Raw genomic sequence first — 17,995 nt, 5'->3', positions numbered from 1 at the left:
AAATCACTTCATTTTACAGCGTTACTCATTTAATAATTTTTTATCAAAAACCTCTTTAAACTGAGGTCATCAAGTAATGATAAGATGGCAGAAGTAAGGACGCGGACAGACAGCTGTGTGCTACACACAACGTTTCCTGATCACTTAAAACTCACATAGACAGCTGAGATGACATAGACTTAGAAGCTCAGGTATTTGGGTGGCTGAAGCAGGAAGATAATACATTCAAGGCCTGTGTGGGGACAAGGCCAGCCTGAGCAATTTAACAAGACCCCATCTCAACATTTAGATAGTCAGACCAAGAGATACGTAGAAACACAGCTAGATACATAGGTAGGTAGATACACAGATCATAGATGCATAGATAGATGGGTGCATACATATATACATGCATGCATACATACATGCATACATACACACACAGACACAAAGATAGATACATATGCATAGATACATCCAGAGACAGATTCAAAGGCTGAGGACATATCTCAGTGGTAGAAGCCATACCTAGAATGGACAAGGTTCTGTCCCTAGCCTTGTGAAAGAAGAAAGGAATGAAGAGTCTCGTTGTGTTTTGTTACAGAATATGACAGTGACACCTCCTGCCATTATAAAGTCGAGCTCAGCTATGAGAATTTCATCACCTCTGGCCCAGACCCCCACCCACCTCCCATTGCAGATGATGAAAGCGACGATGATGACGATGATGACATCCCTCAGGTAAGAGCCCACAGCCTGGCTCACAACTGGGCAGCACTTAGCTCGCTGGGGACTCGGGACAAGGCCTGTGCTGTTAGCTTTCAGTTGTGTCCTTGTGTGAGTAGTCATTTACTCATTCTGAACTGCCCATGAGTAGCCATGACTGCTAGGCTGAGCTGCCAAGGTCCATGTGCTGGAAGGTGAAGGAAATCCGAGCTGTAGGCTGAGTCCTTCGGTGGCTTGGAAGAAAAGGAAGAGCTTGCTGGCAGGGATGGGGAGAGGTTGCTGATGGGGGAAGGAAAGGGTGCTGCGGGGGCACCTAAGGGTTTGTGTTAGGCCAGGCTTGAACAGGGCAGGTCCTTGCGGTAGAGCCACAGTTCCTGCATGAAGCTTTTGCTCAGCTCACAAGCTTCCTTTCCGTACAGGAGGACCACTACGCGCTGCTGGTGAAAGCATGGGAGACCAAGGTTTTCCCTACCATCCGGAGACGCTTCCGAAATGAAGCTGAGCGGAAGTCGGGCCTGGACCAGATCAAGGGTGCTTTACAACTAGGTCAGCTGTGTTTTGTTCTCCTGAAGAGTCACTGATTGGCTGGAGGGATGAGTGAGAAACGGTTCAGGGAGAGACATCCTCAGGTGCTGTCTGGCTGGCTGTGTCTTACCCCTGTGTGTCACTGACCACAGGTCCTTTGCCTTCCTCGACTCCCCAGCGCTTTCCCTTTGTTTTGTTTCCAAGTACATGGACATGGCTTACTTGGCTTAGTGTCATTAATACGATAGCGCTGCTTTTGCTCTAAGTGTAACTGAAGCAAAGCGGCTGGATAGAGGGGCGCCGGCCTGACCCCAGACAGGAGGGTGGCAAGTTCAAGATCATCCTGGCCGCATAGTGATCCTGTCTCAAAGCAAGCAAGCGCAGGCCCTGCAGGACAGTGGTGGGTAGAAGGTGCTAGCACCACTCTGTCTCTCAGCAGCGTTTGTTGTAGCACAGAGATGGCAAGGCAGAAGCAAACACTGCTCTCACACTCTGCTGCCTGTGTTTGCTGTTGTTTGTCCTTCAGAGTTAGTTCAAGTTAAACGCCACCATGGTCCTGTGCCCTTGTTGGCAAATGTCCTGTCCTGAGAAGCTCCAGCTCCTCCCACCGTGTCGCTGCCCTGCCTGGCAGCACTGACTCTGGTGCTTTCAGCCTTTGCCACACTGGGCACCCACATGGGAGGCCGTAGAAGTGACACAGTAGTTAAACGTGATACAAACTATCCTCCCAGCAAGGGCACAGAAATGCTCTGCGTCGGTCCATTCCAGGCACGAGTCAGTGCTCCGTTGGTGTGACTGTGTCCCCTGAGGCATTACCTGGTGTGCTGTGTTTGCAGGCATGGTGGACATCGCCCGGCAGACAGTTGAATTTCTCTATGAGGAGAATGGCGGCATCCCCAGAGACCTTTACCTTCCCACCATTGAGGACATTAAAGACGAAGCAAACAAGTTCACAATTGACAAAGTTCGAAAAGGTTTTGCTTTTGCTTCCTCCTTCCTCTGTGTGTGACATTCCCTTTGAAAGGAGCAGCTGCTGGCTCCCCTAGGGCACTCTTACTCTGAGTCACGTGACCTCTTCCAGGCTCAAGTGTCCTGGTGGGCCTCGAAGGCATGCGTGTGGCTCAAGCAGTGTCTCCCACATGCCCAGAGCTCACTGGCATCAGCAGCTGTCAGGGCTGGGAGTTGAGGGAGGAAGTGAGGCCTTCAGATAGGCTTCCTGGCATGCTGAGCAGGGGGCACTCTCTCGTCTTACAAGCACTTGGAAGATGGAGTAACAAGATCCATTCAAAGTCACCCTTGCTACATAGTGCATTTGAGAATAGCTTGGGTTAGGGGAGCCCTTTTTAGAATAGACATGTGTGTTTCCCTAAGATCACCCATTACTTTGAAAAAAGAACAGAGAAGCACATACAGAGAAATTTAAGCCACTGATTTTATTCTGCCTCATAATCTTTACAGAAATACACCATAGCTAAGGCTATGGACATGGTTCAACAGATACGTCTGCTCTTGTAGAGGACCTGAGTTTGGCTCCCAGAAGCACCCATAGCAGCTCACAACAACCTAGAATGCCAGCCCCAGCTCTGACACAGTCTTTTTTTTTTTTTTTTTTTAAAGATTTTTTTATTTATTATATATTGAGTACACTGTAGCTGTCTTCAGATAAACCAGAAGAGGGCATCGGATCCCTTTACAGATGGTTGTGAGCCACCATGTGGTTGCTGGGAATTGAACTCATGACCTCTTGAAGAGCAGTCGGGTGCTCTTAACCGCTGAGCCACCTCTCCAGCCCACAGTCTTTTAGCCTCTATGGGCACCTAGATATACAAACACACAGTGTTTACATAAGTATAAATCCGGGTACATTACATATACAAACACACAGTGTTTACATAAGTATAAATACAGGTACATTACATATACAAGCACACAGTGGTTACATTACGGGTACATTACATATACAAGCACACAGTGGTTACATAAGTATAAATACGGGTACATTACATATACAAGCACACAGTGTTTACATAGGTATAAATACGGGTACGTTACATATACAAACACAGTGTTTACATAAGTATAAATACGGGTACGTTACATATACAAGCACACAGTGTTTACATAAGTATAAATCCGGGTACATTACATATACAAGCACACAGTGTTTACATAAGTATAAATACGGGTACATTACATATACAAGCACACAGTGTTTACATAAGTATAAATACGGGTACATTACATATACAAGCACACAGTGTTTACATAAGTATAAATCCGGGTACATTACATATACAAACACACAGTGTTTACATAAGTATAAATATGGGTACATTACATATACAAACACACAGTGTTTACATAAATATAAATCCGGGTACATTTTAGTGCCAGGTATGATAGCCCACATCTTTAATCACAGCACCATGGGTGTAAAGACAGATAGCTCTCTGAGTTTGAAGCCAGCCTGATCTACATAGTGAGTTCCACAGTAGCCAGGGCTACACAGAGACCTGCTTCAGAAAAAACAGGCAAGGACAGTGGTGGTCACACCTTTAACACCAGCACTCGGAAGGCAGAGGCAGGCAGGTCTCTGAGTTCCAGGCCAGCCTGGTGTTCATAGTGAGTTCTAGAACAGACAGAGCTAGACATTTTGTTTGTCTCAAAAAACCAAAAAGTAAAATAAAAACCATAAAATGGTACATCTCAAAAAAACCACATCACAGATAAGTGAAGGAATATCTATTTCTGTGCTCCCCACCCCCTTTTGTTTTCTCATCTTTTGGAGTCTGGGAGAGTGTGGCTTAGTGGGAGAGTGCTGGGGTTTTGGGTTCAATCCCCAACATGACTTCTAGGAACACAAGCGTTGCCCCTATTGAATGTTTGCCTCGGCAGTGTTTACGATCACCACGCGGCTGTTCATATCCCCGAAGAGAGTCTCTGCTCCCTATCTGCCCGTCCTTCCCTCTCCCTAGAGTCCGTGCACTGCGTCTCTGCTTCCTGTCCGTGGACTTAACCATAACTGTGGACATTTGTGACAAGTGCACCCGTTTAACATTCGATCTTTCAGGCCTTGCTGCGTTTTCCAGGTTCTTCCATGTGGCGTGTATCAATACTTCCTGTGTGTTGTTGTCAAGCAAAGCTTCATTGTATAGATGCGCCCAGGCCTTAGTTGTTTCCACTCAGCATGGGTGGACTTTGAATCAGCCCTACTCTTTGTCTATGAGCATTAATGTTGCTCTAAACAGTGGTGTTCACACTCTTGTGTGGACATACATCTTCATTTCTCCAGGAGAAATACACATGTGTTACGATATTTGGCATCTGTAATCATGAGTACAAGTGTTAGGCGATACAGTACCTGTGTGTTTAACCCTTTGAAAAACTGCCAAAGCGCTTTACAAAGCACCTAGACCGTCCTGCATTCGTGAGTGCCACTTGTGTGGCCGTGCGCACCATCTGTCTCTTTACCTCAGCCCTTGCTGTGGGTGTGAGGGCTCTCACTTGCTCTTATGCACATCCCCCTGGTGGTTGACAAGTAACAGTGAGGGTCACCTCATGAGTCCTTTGCCCGTTTTTAATGGCTTGCCTTCTTAAGTCACGACTCTTTAGTCATGACTTTACCATTTTCTTATCGCTTTACAGGCTCAGCTGTGTTCCTTTGATGGTTATAATGAAACTGAGGGTATTGCCACATGCTGCAATGTGTTAGACCCTACAGTACAACCTCCCAGGGTGACGTGGTACTTCCTCTGCCTCCTCAGGTCTCACGGTTGTAACCCGCTCTCCAGACAGCAGCAATGTAGCTAGCAGTGCTGTGGGAACTGCTTTGCCAAAATTTGCCATCCGAGGGATGCTAAAAACCTTCGGCCTTCATGGAGTCGTCCTAGATGTTGACTCAGTAAGTAAACAGCCGTGCAGGCTACTCCAATCCTGTGTGTGGAGAGAGGCTCCTGCGCCCATACAAAGGGACTACAGGATGGGGTGCCTAACATGCAGGGCCTTGGGGTTCTGTCCGCAGCTCCACACAGACACATGAAAAATGGATTTTGCTGTTAGATTTCTCTTCAAGTTAAAAACAAGGAAACCAGGCTGGAGAGGTGGCTCAGTAGTTAAAAGCACTAACTCTGTCATTAGGACCAGCATTCAAATCCCAGAACCCGTGTCAGATAGCTCACAGATGCCTTAACTCCAGCGCCCAGGGATCAGAAATGTCTTCTGGCCTTGGTGAGCACCCAGACCCACACATGTTCATATAGTCCCGTGGACAACACACGCAGAAATAGACCCACACATGTTCATATAGTCCCGTGGACAACACACGCAGAAATAGACCCACACATGTTCATATAGTCACGTGGACAACACACAGAAATAGACATAAAATAACTCTTAGAAAGGGAGGAAGGGAACCACATGGAAGTGCAGCTATGGAAAGGACGTCTAATGCTTATGGGAGTGAGGCTGCACCCAGGCTGTCACATCCAGCTCACATCTCCAGTGCAGAGCCAAGCGGTCCATTGTCCTTGAGGACAACGTCAGGTTGTTCCTCGAACAGGAGGTAGAAAGTAAGGCTTGGGCTCTGTGACTGCAGAGAGAGTGGGAGAGAGAGACGGTTCTGAGCACATCATTGTACTGACTCTCGCTGTGTCAGTCCCTTCTGTCAGACCAGCAGTGTCCGCTCACTGGTGGTTGTCTCTATTTTACAGTGGCTGTCCTCCGGAGGCTCAGGGGGATTCGAAGGGGCAGGACTAGAAGACAGACAGGGAGTGACATGGGGGAGGCCCGAGGTTTGAAAGCTGCAGCTGAGTCACTCCCAGCCCCTAGGCTAATAACTTAAAAAGCAGAGCCTTGGCCTGATAGCTGTATTTTATTGGTAGAAATTAAAAGGAAGCTCACAGATAGGCATTCTGTATTCAAATGCCAATATAATTTCTACTTAGGGATTATTGTGGAATTTTTTTTTTTTTTTCCGGAGCTGGGGACCGAACCCAGGGCCTTGTGCTTGCTAGGCAAGCGCTCTATCACTGAGCTAAATCCCCAACCCCTTACTTAGGGATTATTAAAATTTTACTTAAGATATTAGCAATAAAAGCTGTAACACAAAGGTTATTTTAATAAAGTTTGCTTTTTCTAATTTTTACTTGATTTAATGTTTTTCGTGTTTTTCCTGAAGTCTTTTTTTTTAAAGGATTTATTTATTTATGAGTACACTGTAGCTGTCCTCAGACACGCCAGAAGAGGGCATCAGATCTCATTACAGATGGCCGTGAGCCACCATGTGGTTGCTGGGAATTGAACTCAGGACCTCTGGAAGAGCAGTCAGTGCTCTTAACCACTAAGCCATCTCTCCAGCTCCTCCTGAAGATTTTTTAAAATAGGTTTTAATGTTTTCTATTATGTGTTAATTTATAATTAAGAATTTATTGGATGAGACTACTGGAGAAGTAACTTAACAGTTAGAGTACTTGCTGCTCCTACAAAGGACCTGAGTTTGGTAACTCAAAACCACTGTACCTCCAGTTCCAAAGAATCTGTCACCTTCTTCTCTGTGCCTCTGTGGGCACCAAGCACACATGTAGTATGCATGTAAATAAACACTCCAACAAATAAACAAAAAAAAATCATCTTTAAAGGAAAATTTGTGGGAAAGCATCTCAGTCAGTAAAGTCTTTGGACCTCAAGCTTTAGGGTCTGAGTTGAGACCCAACAGTGTATCAGTGACCCCAGTGCTGGGGGAGGAGGGACAGATCCCCAGGGCCTACCAACCAGCCACAGTAGCCAAATCGGGGTAACTCTGAGTTCAGTTAAGATACCATCTCAAAAAACTGAGGTATAAAGCAACTACCTTAGAAACATCAGCCTCAACACACGTGTGTACACACAAGCATGTACACACACACACATTTGCACACACCAAAACACAAAAGAAGTTGTAGTAGATGTGTACACCAATATTCTCAGTAGTTGGAGGCTGAGGTAGGAGCGTTCCAGACCAGCCTAAGCTATGCAGCAAGACCCAAAGGAATTGTGGGTGAGGATCAGTAGTAGAGTAGACACCATGTGTACGAGGTCCTGGGTTTGATCCTAACACACACACAACCCCAACAAGTTGAACTTCAGGAATGGCTCAGCAGTTAAGGGGCCTATACTGTTCATGCAGAGGGCTGAGTTCAGCAGTTAAGGGGCCTATACTGTTCATGCAGAGGGCCTGAGCTCAGCAGTTAAGGGGCCTATACTGTCATGCAGAGGGCCTGAGCTCAGCAGTTAAGGGGCCTATACTGTTCATGCAGAGGGCCTGAGTTCAGCAGTTAAGGGGCCTATACTGTTCATGCAGAGGGCTGAGTTCAGCAGTTAAGGGGCCTATACTGTTCATGCAGAGGGCCTGAGCTCAGCAGTTAAGGGGCCTATACTGTTCATGCAGAGGGCTGAGCTCAGCAGTTAAGGGGCCTATACTGTTCATGCAGAGGGCCTGAGCTCAGCAGTTAAGGGGCCTATACTGTTCATGCAGAGGCCTGAGTTCAGCAGTTAAGGGGCCTATACTGTTCATGCAGAGGAGCCAATCCTGTTCAAGCAGAGGCCTGAGCTCAGCAGTTAAGGGGTCTATACTGTTCATGCAGAGGGCCTGAGTTCAGCAGTTAAGGGCCTATACTGTTCATGCAGAGGGCTGAGTTCAGCAGTTAAGGGGCCTACACTGTTCATGCAGAGGGCCTGAGTTCAGCAGTTAAGGGGCCTATACTGTTCATGCAGAGGGCCTGAGCTCAGCAGTTAAGGGGCCTATACTGTTCATGCAGGGGGCTGAGCTCAGCAGTTAAGGGGCCTATACTGTTCATGCAGAGGGCCTGAGCTCAGCAGTTAAGGGACCTATACTGTTCATGCAGAGGGCTGAGCTCAGCAGTTAAGGGGCCTATACTGTTCATGCAGAGGCCTGAGTTCAGCAGTTAAGGGGCCTATACTGTTCATGCAGAGGGCCTGAGCTCAGCAGTTAAGGGGCCTATACTGTTCATGCAGAGGCCTGAGTTCAGCAGTTAAGGGGCCTATACTGTTCATGCAGAGGGCCTGAGTTCAGCAGTTAAGGGGCCTATACTGTTCATGCAGAGGGCTGAGTTCAGCAGTTAAGGGGCCTATACTGTTCATGCAGAGGGCTGAGCTCAGCAGTTAAGGGGCCTATACTGTTCATGCAGAGGGCCTGAGCTCAGCAGTTAAGGGGCCTATACTGTTCATGCAGAGGCCTGAGTTCAGCAGTTAAGGGGCCTATACTGTTCATGCAGAGGGCCTGAGCTCAGCAGTTAAGGGGCCTATACTGTTCATGCAGAGGCCTGAGTTCAGCAGTTAAGGGGCCTATACTGTTCATGCAGAGGGCCTGAGTTCAGCAGTTAAGGGGCCTATACTGTTCATGCAGAGGGCTGAGTTCAGCAGTTAAGGGGCCTACACTGTTCATGCAGAGGGCCTGAGCTCAGCAGTTAAGGGGCCTATACTGTTCATGCAGAGGGCCTGAGCTCAGCAGTTAAGGGCCTATACTGTTCATGCAGAGGGCTGAGCTCAGCAGTTAAGGGGCCTATACTGTTCATGCAGAGGGCCTGAGCTCAGCAGTAAGGGGCCTATACTGTCCATGCAGAGGCCTGAGCTCAGCAGTTAAGGGGCCTATACTGTTCATGCAGAGGGCCTGAGCTCAGCAGGTAAGGGGCCTATACTGTTCATGCAGAGGGCCTGGGTTCAGCAGTTAAGGGGCCTATACTGTTCATGCAGAGGGCTGAGTTCAGCAGTTAAGGGGCCTATACTGTTCATGCAGAGGGCCTGAGTTCAGCAGTTAGGGGCCTATACTGTTCATGCAGAGGGCTGAGTTCAGCAGTTAAGGGGCCTACACTGTTCATGCAGAGGGCCTGAGCTCAGCAGTTAAGGGGCCTATACTGTTCATGCAGAGGGCTGAGCTCAGCAGTTAAGGGGCCTATACTGTTCATGCAGAGGGCCTGAGCTCAGCAGTTAAGGGGCCTATACTGTTCATGCAGAGGGCTGAGCTCAGCAGTTAAGGGGCCTATACTGTTCATGCAGAGGGCTGAGTTCAGTTACCAGCACCCACATGGCAGCTCAGACCCTCCTGTATTTCAGCTCCAAGGGACTCAACACCCTCTTCTGACCTCCAAGGTTATCTGCTCTCAATGCACATGCACATATGGGGGTGTGTGTACGTACATGTAATTAAAATAATGAAAATGAATCTTTTGGCCAGGTGTAGTATACATCCTTAATTCTAGCACTTTGAGGCAGAGGCAGGTCGATCTCTGAGTTCCAGGCCTGCAGGGGGAACACAGTTAGACAATGCCTTAAAAAAAATACTTTGGGGGTTAGGGATTTAGCTCAGTGGTAGAGCACTTGCCTAGCAAGCGCAAGGCCCTGGGTTCAGTCCCCAGCTCGGAAAAAAAGAAAAAAAAATACTTTGGTGGTGGAGAGATTAAATAAATGTGTATATTGTAAATTCTCTTTGGGTTCATTAATTTTGTTCATAAAATAGCAGCTAAATACAACATATAGTACGATATCTAGAGATTGTACCATCTGCATATCTTTGCATGAACTTGACAACCAGAATCAGTCCTCAGAACAGCAGTTCGGATGTGCGCTTCTCCCTGCAGGTGAATGAGTTGGTGCAGGTGGAGACATACCTCCGGAGTGAAGGGGTGCTGGTGCGGTACTGGTACCCCATCGACATGCTAGAAAGGCCCCCTGCGGGCTACCGCAGGACTGCCACTAACGGGCTGGTCACACTGGACAATACCAACCTTCAGATTCACAGGTAAGACTGAGCCTTTCTTTCTTTTAGGGAATGGATGCTTGGCTAGAAGGCTTCTCCTTCAAAGCTAAGAGTTGGAAGGAGGGACGGCAATTGCACAATCGCAGGGGATGGGGAAAAAAGACCCATCTAGAAGCACATGGCCTATGTCACATGCATTCTGTTGTATACGTGGGACAGAGCCCACTAGAGAGATAAAGACATGCAGAGAAAAGAAGTCAGGAGGGACCAATGAGACATCCAGTTCATTCATGGGAAGACAGCGGCCAGCTGTCTCTTGGTAACCAAGTGTACCCTCAACACTGGCTGTGTGTGTGGTACCATGCGAGATTCTGGAAGGGACAGCGCTGCAGTGGAGACTTAGGGAAACCTAGTGATGATCAGTCACCTTCCCTGCCACGCACGCACTATTAAATATTGCCCCCAAGACTCAAGAAACAGAGGCAGGAGAGTCTCTGTGAGTTGGAGGCCAGCCAAGTGTTGTGTTTTTTAAAAACAAAACATAAATAAAAATTCCTGTATGATTCATTCCTTCCCTCATAGAAGTCCCTGCTGCAGTTGAGAAGAAGGCAGAGGAGCAAGTGAATTCTCTAATAAAGGCCTCTACAGACCATGTTTCCGCTCCCTGTCCTTCAGCATCTCTCCTCTCAGACCCATGTGTGCCTGTAGCTCAAGGGTCACCTGAATTTGACACATCAAGCCCTAGTTAAACTGCAGTTAATGACAACAACCAACTTCTCTCCAGGCTTCAGTGTGGAACTGAGCTGATTATGTCTCTAACTCCTCCTCCCCTCTCTCAAAGTACCTAGTCCTGGCTGGCCTCTTCTCACTGCTTCCGAGTGCTAAGATCGTTACAGCGAGCCACCATGCCCAGCTTGGCTCTGTCTGGTAGTTCCGGGCTTCCAGCATGTGCCGTCCCACTGGAATAGTACATTATTCCACGGGGTTGTCTGAAGCTGTCACCAGATCCGAACAGGCCATGGCCCCGTGTAGAAGCACTTAAGCCCAGCACGCAGGAGGGAGGACGCAGGCAAATCTCTGTGAGTTCCAGGCTAGTCTGGTCTACAGAGGGAGTTTCAGGACAACAGGGCTACACACTGATAACCTACCTCAAAAAACAAAACAAAAACAAAACAGGAAAACAACAACAAAAAAAATCCCAGGCCACAGTTGGTAACACTTGAGCAGACAGGAAGTCCAGCGTTCTGCACAGCACTGGCTCGTCCACAGGGATCAAGTGACAGTGCAGGCGTGTGCACGGACTACACGCTCTGGGCTCCCCTGCCAGCGCAGTTCCTCTTCCCCACCTGCAGTGCCTTTCAGGGACGGCTGGACCCAGGCTGTTTGAGGCTGAGGAAAGTTCAGATAACCCAAGTGTGGCGTGTAAGGTGGAGGAATTGGGTTTCATCCAAAACTTCCTTCTCTGGTCCTCTCGATCTGAAGGTCTGTGTGAGCCATCTCTTCCTCAGCTGTGACCTCTCAGCCCTCAACGTCCAGACCAGAGGGTCTCAATTCTGGGGTCACAACCCCTTTGTGGGTTGAATGATTCCTTAACAGGGGCTGTATATCAGATATCCTACATATCAGATATTAACATTACAATTCATTACAGTAGCAAAATTACAGTTATGAAATGGCAACAAAATGACGTTATGGTTGGGGTCACTGTGGAATGAAAGGGTCACAGCGTCAGGCAAGTTGAGAAGCGCTTGTCTAGACCGCTGTGGAGGCAGCTGACGCTCTCGGGCGAGTCAGAGCTTGCTCCTCTGGTCATCTTCCTGTGGCTTCTCGAGTGGAGGACTTGGGGCCTGTGCTTCCCTCAGCACCCTGTGAGCCTCTGAGGCTGCTTCCCTCCTTGGCTCTTTCCGTTCTGTGTTGGGGATCTGTGTGCTGCCGTCACGCTGACCGTGCCAGTCTGTGTTACCTTACCTTGTAACAGACAGTCGTGTGGACTTGCCTCTCTTTATGGCTCTTATGAACACTGTTGCTGTGAATTTATGCTAGCACGCTTTCGTGTGGATAGATATTTTCATTTCTTTTTCCAGGGGGTTTTTGAGTTGCGGTGAAAAAAAAGCCTAAAGAATACGATGTGTTTAAAGAAAACGTATTTAAAACTCAAATGAGTTACGTGAAACAGAGGTCACAGGGCCAGAAGAGAAGCCGAGAGTGTAGTGACATCCTCATTGTTGTCCACCCCACGCCACTCCCAAGAGCTCTGCTCAGGCCATCAACACTCGGTGTCGCATCTTCCTTTTCCCTCAGAGAGCTGCTGCGGTGCGAGGCTGCGTTGGCCCGGTTGTACTGTCGCATGGCCCTGCTCAACATCTTCGCCCCCAAGCTACCTCACTTATTCACTCGGCTCTTCCACATCCCCGCCATCCGAGACATTACCTTAGAGCACCTGCAGCTCCTGTCCAATCAGCTCCTCGCTCCTCCCCTCCCAGGTAAGACCTGCCTGGAGGAAAAGAGCGCCAAGGTTGAGTGTTCTTGTGAACTGCATCCTAGCATCCTGCCACGGAGTGTCAGAGTGTCGCAGAGGCCGGTGGTAGCCATGCTCACTGCTCTGGTGAGGTCTCTCACCAGACTCATGTAATGACGCACTGAGTACTCACTGAGCACGGGACTACTGCCACAGATACTCTGTGACCCCGGAGAGTCAGAGAGGTGCCCTGGCAACCTGCTCCGTAGATGCCCGTGTGAACCGGCTAAGTTTAGGATGCTTGGGGAAGGGCTTTCGGTGCCCATCTAGGCAGTGTTAAGTAAGGGAACCACTCGTTGGTTCACCCTGGACTAAGGGCTCCTCTGTCTCCTCTGGCACTCAACTTCCCTTTTACCTCTGAGCACTCAAGATAGGAGGCACAGACACCCTCCACAGACCCTGTTCCAAGCAACACTGTGTCCCAGTCAGTGTGTGCCAACCACCTCCCCACTAGCCTGCCATCAGCAGCCTCCACCAGCCCATTAGAGAATGACCAGTCTCAGTAGTCACATGTGCCAAAACATAATTAGTGGAGACGAGGCTGTCCCAGAGCAGCTCGTTAGGCTACCCCACATGTATCTCTAAGAGACTTAGCAGAGAAGATGGCTCTCAGTAAAGTGCTTGCTATACAAGCATAAGGGCCCTAACTTCCAGTCACCAGCACCCACATAAAAAGCTGGGCGCAGTGGTGTGCATCTGTAATGTCACTGTGAGGGAGATGGAGACCTGGGGATCCCTGAGACTCACTGACTAGCCTGTTAGTCCAGTCCAGTGAGGGACCCCGTCTCAAAAAATATGATGAAGAGCTACTAACATCATACCCAACATCAACCTCTGGCTTCCACAGGCATGCACATCCATGTGCATACATGAACACGTTGTGCATACACATTTGAAGCACTGTTACTCCTAAAAAGACAGCACAAGTTTCAAGGCCAATGCTCTTGACTCCCTCACACTGCCCTGATGGCCCAGGCCTCCCTGTCTCCCATTTCCCATGCATGATTTCCTTGGGGTGGGGGTGCTCTCCATGACCGTTTCTCCAGCTCTCCCGGGTACTGGCTGCTGTGGTTGTACCATTGTCCCTTTCTCTTCCTGTCCCCAGATGGCACCATCAGCTCCAGCTCCATCCTCCTGGCACAGTCTCTGCAACACTGCATCCACTCGCAGAGCTGCTCTGCCACCGACCTCTTCTACCAGGGCAACTCCCAGACGCTGAGGGAGTGGCTCAGCGTGGCCATCACCCGCACCCTGCACCAGGGCGAGGACAGCCTTCTGGAGCTGACAAAGCAGATCTGTGCCTTCCTGCAGGTACAGGCTTGAGCTCGTGGCCCCAGCTGTGAGGACACTGAATAGATAGTGCTCTCCCATGACCCACCCTGGGCAGCGCTTCTGTGGGAGCTTTTCTGCTTCAGACCGCCTTCTCCCCCGGAGGCTGCCAGCCCCTTGCATGGATTGCAGCATGTCCTGGATAAGGCGACAAGATGGAGTGTGCCCTGTGTCTGGGCTCCACCTGCTCATTATGCTTGTCCTTTCAGACAGCACCAGAGCAGTTCCCCTCCGAGGAATTCCCAGTTTCCGAGTCCAAAGTCAGTATGGATGTGAATTTCCCCGGAGCAGCTTTTGTTGTTGTGTCTTGCAAAGAAAGTCAGTCTGGATTCCGCAAAGAGTAAGTTATCCTTTCTCCAGAGCTGGTGCTGGGGAGAGCAAAGCTAAGTGGATCATTCCACAGCACTGCCCCGGGACGTGTCTCCAGCTGGCTTTGCCCTCAGTTTACACCATCTTTATAGCTAACTTCCTGTATCTCCTTCTGTGGGGACCTAGGCTTTATAGAGAACAACCTTCTAAAGGTGGTGGAGATGACTTATGCCCAGTGCATGGCCTGGCCAAGCCTGTCTTAACCCCCACTTCCTCTCAGCTCCTCTCTGTACAAGGCTCCGTGGGCGCGCGTGCTCGTCTATGGGCTCGGCCACAAAGTGAAGCGCACTGGCCAGCTGAACCTCATTGAAGCCGCCTGCTACCCTCGAGACGCCTCCCCAGCCAACACTGGGCTTGCCCCTCCACCTACAGCTGACCAGTACCCTTCCGTGGTTCTCTCCACAGACAAAGTCCACATAAAACTAGGTGAGTGTCTCTCAGCCCACACTGCTGTGTGGCAGGCAACAGGGCTCTGCTGGCCGGCCTTTGGGGACCCTCGGGCCCAGTGACTGAGTGAAGAAAGAAACGGTCAGAACAGGGTTTGAGACAGCAGATTACCGGCCTAGCAGAGGCTCCCCAGGCACAGAGGGATGGCCTTCCACTGTAGAGTTCCGGGAGCCATCTGCACAGAGCAGCACTCTCACCCCCGAAGCCCCACAGGCTCTGCAGTCCCTGTTATCAGCTGATCCTGAAGCTCTCGTTATAAACCCGCTGGTGTCTGGTGTGACCTGTGAGCACCCGCTGCTCTCCCTGGCCTCGGGGCTTTGGGGTCCTGAAGCTGCCCTCAGCAAAGCCTCATCAAAGAGAGAAATCCTAACTCCAGACTTCCGCTCTCCCTCAATAGACCTAACAAGAAGAGGACAGCATGTATCTGCCTGCCTTAGGCCTTAGGTCTAGCTGAACTTCCAGCCAGTGATGGATGGGTATGGGTCCCTCAGACTGGCCCTTCAGTCACGTGCTGTCAGGGGATGAAGGGATACTTCCTTATGACCTTGTCACCTCACAACAACTCCCAGCGTCTTCTCTCAGTTTTCTGTGCTCCTTCCTTCCTTCCTTCCTCCCTTCCCCCCCCCCTCTCTTAATTAAAAATTAGAGAGTATCTCGCTCTGTATCCCTGGCTGTCCTGGAACTCACTGTGTAGACCAGGCTGACTTCAACCACATAGCGATCCACCTGCCTCTGCCTCCGTGTACTGGGATTGGCGGTGTGCACCACCACCTGTAGTTGTGGGCCTTGAGGCACTGGGTATCGTTCCCTTACTACTTCCTTATTTATTTCGCAATGGAGCCCAGACTGGCTCCAAATGCAAACTCTTCCTGCCTGGGCCTTGCAGGGGCTAGGGGACAGATGGAAGCGACCGTGCCGGGCTGCCCAGTAGCACCTCACTATCAGTTTGCAGTGCTGCCCTTATGTTCCATTGCCACAAAGCAGGTGCAGTGCAGGGCTGGCTTCTGGTGGCCCCACTGCTGATGTCTGCCTGGAGACACTGGGTAGCCGGTGCTTCTCACAGGGACGGGATCAGATGCAGCTGACCACACGTGTTCTCTGGGCCCTTCTCTTAGGAGTGTCCCCACCTCCTGGAGCAGTGCTGGTCTTGCACTCTCTGCCCCTGGAGTTCCCTCTGGCGATGGCCTTTGCTGAGCAGCTGCTGTCCTGGAAGTCGGAGGACAGTGAAGGGAAGTCGGAGGACGAGCCTGACAGCATCCCTACCTCCGTCCTCCTGCACGTGGTGGAACTGCTGGGTGAGGTGCTATTTCTTGGAACAAGTGTGGAGGGGTGGGTGGCCTGTCAGAACTGCGCTGAAGGCGGCCTTGGGAATAGACGTTACCACAGTCCTCACCCCAAGTCCACTCTGCCCGGTGTCACCACTGGACTGTGTGGTGGGAGCCAATGTGAAACAAAGAGTCATATTGCCATGCCTAAGCGTGTTAAATGTTTGCCAGGCATGGAGGGAGAGACCGGAGGCCACCCTGGTCTACACAGTGAGACCCTGTCTAAAAACAACAATACCAAAATGTAAACCAAAATACCCTCCCTGTCAGTTAGTGAAAGGGAGCATGGATGTGAGCAGTGCTACCAGACTGACCATGACAGCCACAGAGCTGCAGACAGACTTCAAGCACACAACACTCACAAATGGCCAACCTATCCCGTGCGAACTTACTTCCAAAATATTTGAAGTAAGCATTAAACTTTAATCCACAATTGGCCTGATGGTTGTTTAGAGGTGAATCCCACTGATGGCTGTTCAGGTTAGTCAGGATATAAAGTGGGGGCTGAGTGGCTAAAGGTACAGACGAGTGCGTGCTAAAGCAAATCCAGCAATTCGGTGACGGTGGAGTCGGGTGATGGGTAGAGAGGAGTGAGACCCTACTGAAAAGGAAAGCAGACAGGCAGGCAGCAAAACCCTGGCGCCTCAGGGCCACGTGTCATCGAAGCGGTAAGCAGAGGAAACAGGGACCAAGCCCAGACTGTTCGCTGTCAAAGGACGTCTTGCCAGGCCTGTGTGCTTTTGTCCCTTTCCTTTTATTTTTAATGTAGACAGTGTCTCACGTTGTCGTTGCCCCAGCTGCCCTTGTGAAAACCAGGTGGCCTCAAACTGGATTAAAGATGGACACCACCATACCTAGCCAGAAGAAAAAAACCTAGAACAGTAAATTTGTGCGTGTGCGTGTGTGTGTGTGTGTGTGTGTGTGTGTGTGTGTGTGTGTGTGTTTGAGAGAGAGAGAGAGAGAGAGAGAGAGAGAGAGAGAGATCCTCCCCCTCCCAATTTTCAACAGCGGCATCTAGTGTTAAGCCTATAGGACATTCAGCACACCCTGGGCAGTGCTTCTTGAAGGAGCAGATGTCTGTGCCACCATGAGTGGGGTAGTAAAGGAAGGACATGGTAGGGGTGACAGAAGCCTTGAGCTAGACATAAGGCAGGCACAGGAACCCACAAACTTGTTTTCAGTAAGAACTTGCAAGCAGTGTCCTCCCTGAGGAGCAGGAAGCTCACTGGCCTCCCCAGAAGGCTCTGCACCTAAGCAGTAGCAGCCTTGGGAGCCCAGAAGAGCTCTACCTAGTGCAAGTCCATCTGGATAAAACCAGCTGCAGCCTGCTCCCTCGTAGCTGTGGACCCAGCTGCCTCCACGGACGTGAGCCACAATATTCACTCTCCTCACAGCTGCTCACACACTCCAGCTTCTACCTCCTCCGTGAAGTTGCAGACGGCAGGAAGAGCATCAGAGAGCCGGAGCAGTAGCACAGTTGGCGAAGTGCCTGCCAGCATGCAGAGTCCTGAGTTCCATTCCCTAACCCTGCATAGATCAAGTGTCCATCCGTCTGATGTGGACAGATCCTGGGACATTGTTTGCTTTTGTTTTCATAACTTTATTCCTCAGTTTCATACACTATGTTTCTTTCTTTCTTTCTTTCTTTTTTTTCTTTTTTCTTTTTTTCAGAGCTGGGGACCAAACCCAGGGCCTTGCGCTCGCTAGGCAAGCGCTCTACCACTGAGCTAAATCCCCAACCCCATACACTATGTTTCTTAAGTCCCACACTCTACCTCCTCATTATCTCTCATTCCTTTCTTTCCCATAGACCCTTTCTTCCCATCAAACGTTTGATTTTTACCAGTAAACACTCAGAAGCAAGGTGCTGGGGTGAAAGCCTGCCAGCTGAGAGGCAGAGGAAGCACCCAGCTGGCCTTCTTCCTCAGCTGATGTCCCAGAAGGAAAAGGAGCTCTCAGATCTTGAAGCTATCTCAAAACCCTCAAACTGAGTGTCTCTCCCTTCTACTCCCTTGTGACTTCTCT

General features: G+C 49.8%; 1 protein-coding gene across 2 annotated transcripts in view; it reads left to right on the top strand.

Moving 5' to 3' along the window:
- Positions 1-17,995, top strand: part of Hectd4 (HECT domain E3 ubiquitin protein ligase 4) — a 150,667-nt gene that overhangs the window by 111,461 nt on the left and 21,211 nt on the right. For both annotated transcript variants that reach the window (XM_032886787.1, XM_032886788.1), the window contains exons 51-60: positions 584-720; positions 1,125-1,251; positions 2,067-2,204; positions 4,995-5,131; positions 9,864-10,024; positions 12,284-12,465; positions 13,606-13,811; positions 14,039-14,169; positions 14,419-14,624; positions 15,761-15,940. In XM_032886787.1, the coding sequence (XP_032742678.1) occupies positions 584-720; positions 1,125-1,251; positions 2,067-2,204; positions 4,995-5,131; positions 9,864-10,024; positions 12,284-12,465; positions 13,606-13,811; positions 14,039-14,169; positions 14,419-14,624; positions 15,761-15,940 (1,605 nt within the window). The remainder of the gene's footprint in view (positions 1-583; positions 721-1,124; positions 1,252-2,066; positions 2,205-4,994; positions 5,132-9,863; positions 10,025-12,283; positions 12,466-13,605; positions 13,812-14,038; positions 14,170-14,418; positions 14,625-15,760; positions 15,941-17,995) is intronic.

Source organism: Rattus rattus, chromosome 16 (genome assembly GCF_011064425.1).
Source record: "Rattus rattus isolate New Zealand chromosome 16, Rrattus_CSIRO_v1, whole genome shotgun sequence".
In the NCBI taxonomy this organism is placed as follows: Eukaryota; Metazoa; Chordata; class Mammalia; order Rodentia; family Muridae; genus Rattus; species Rattus rattus.
Note: the sequence above shows the minus strand (reverse complement) of the source record. Positions and strands in the feature narration are given on the sequence as shown.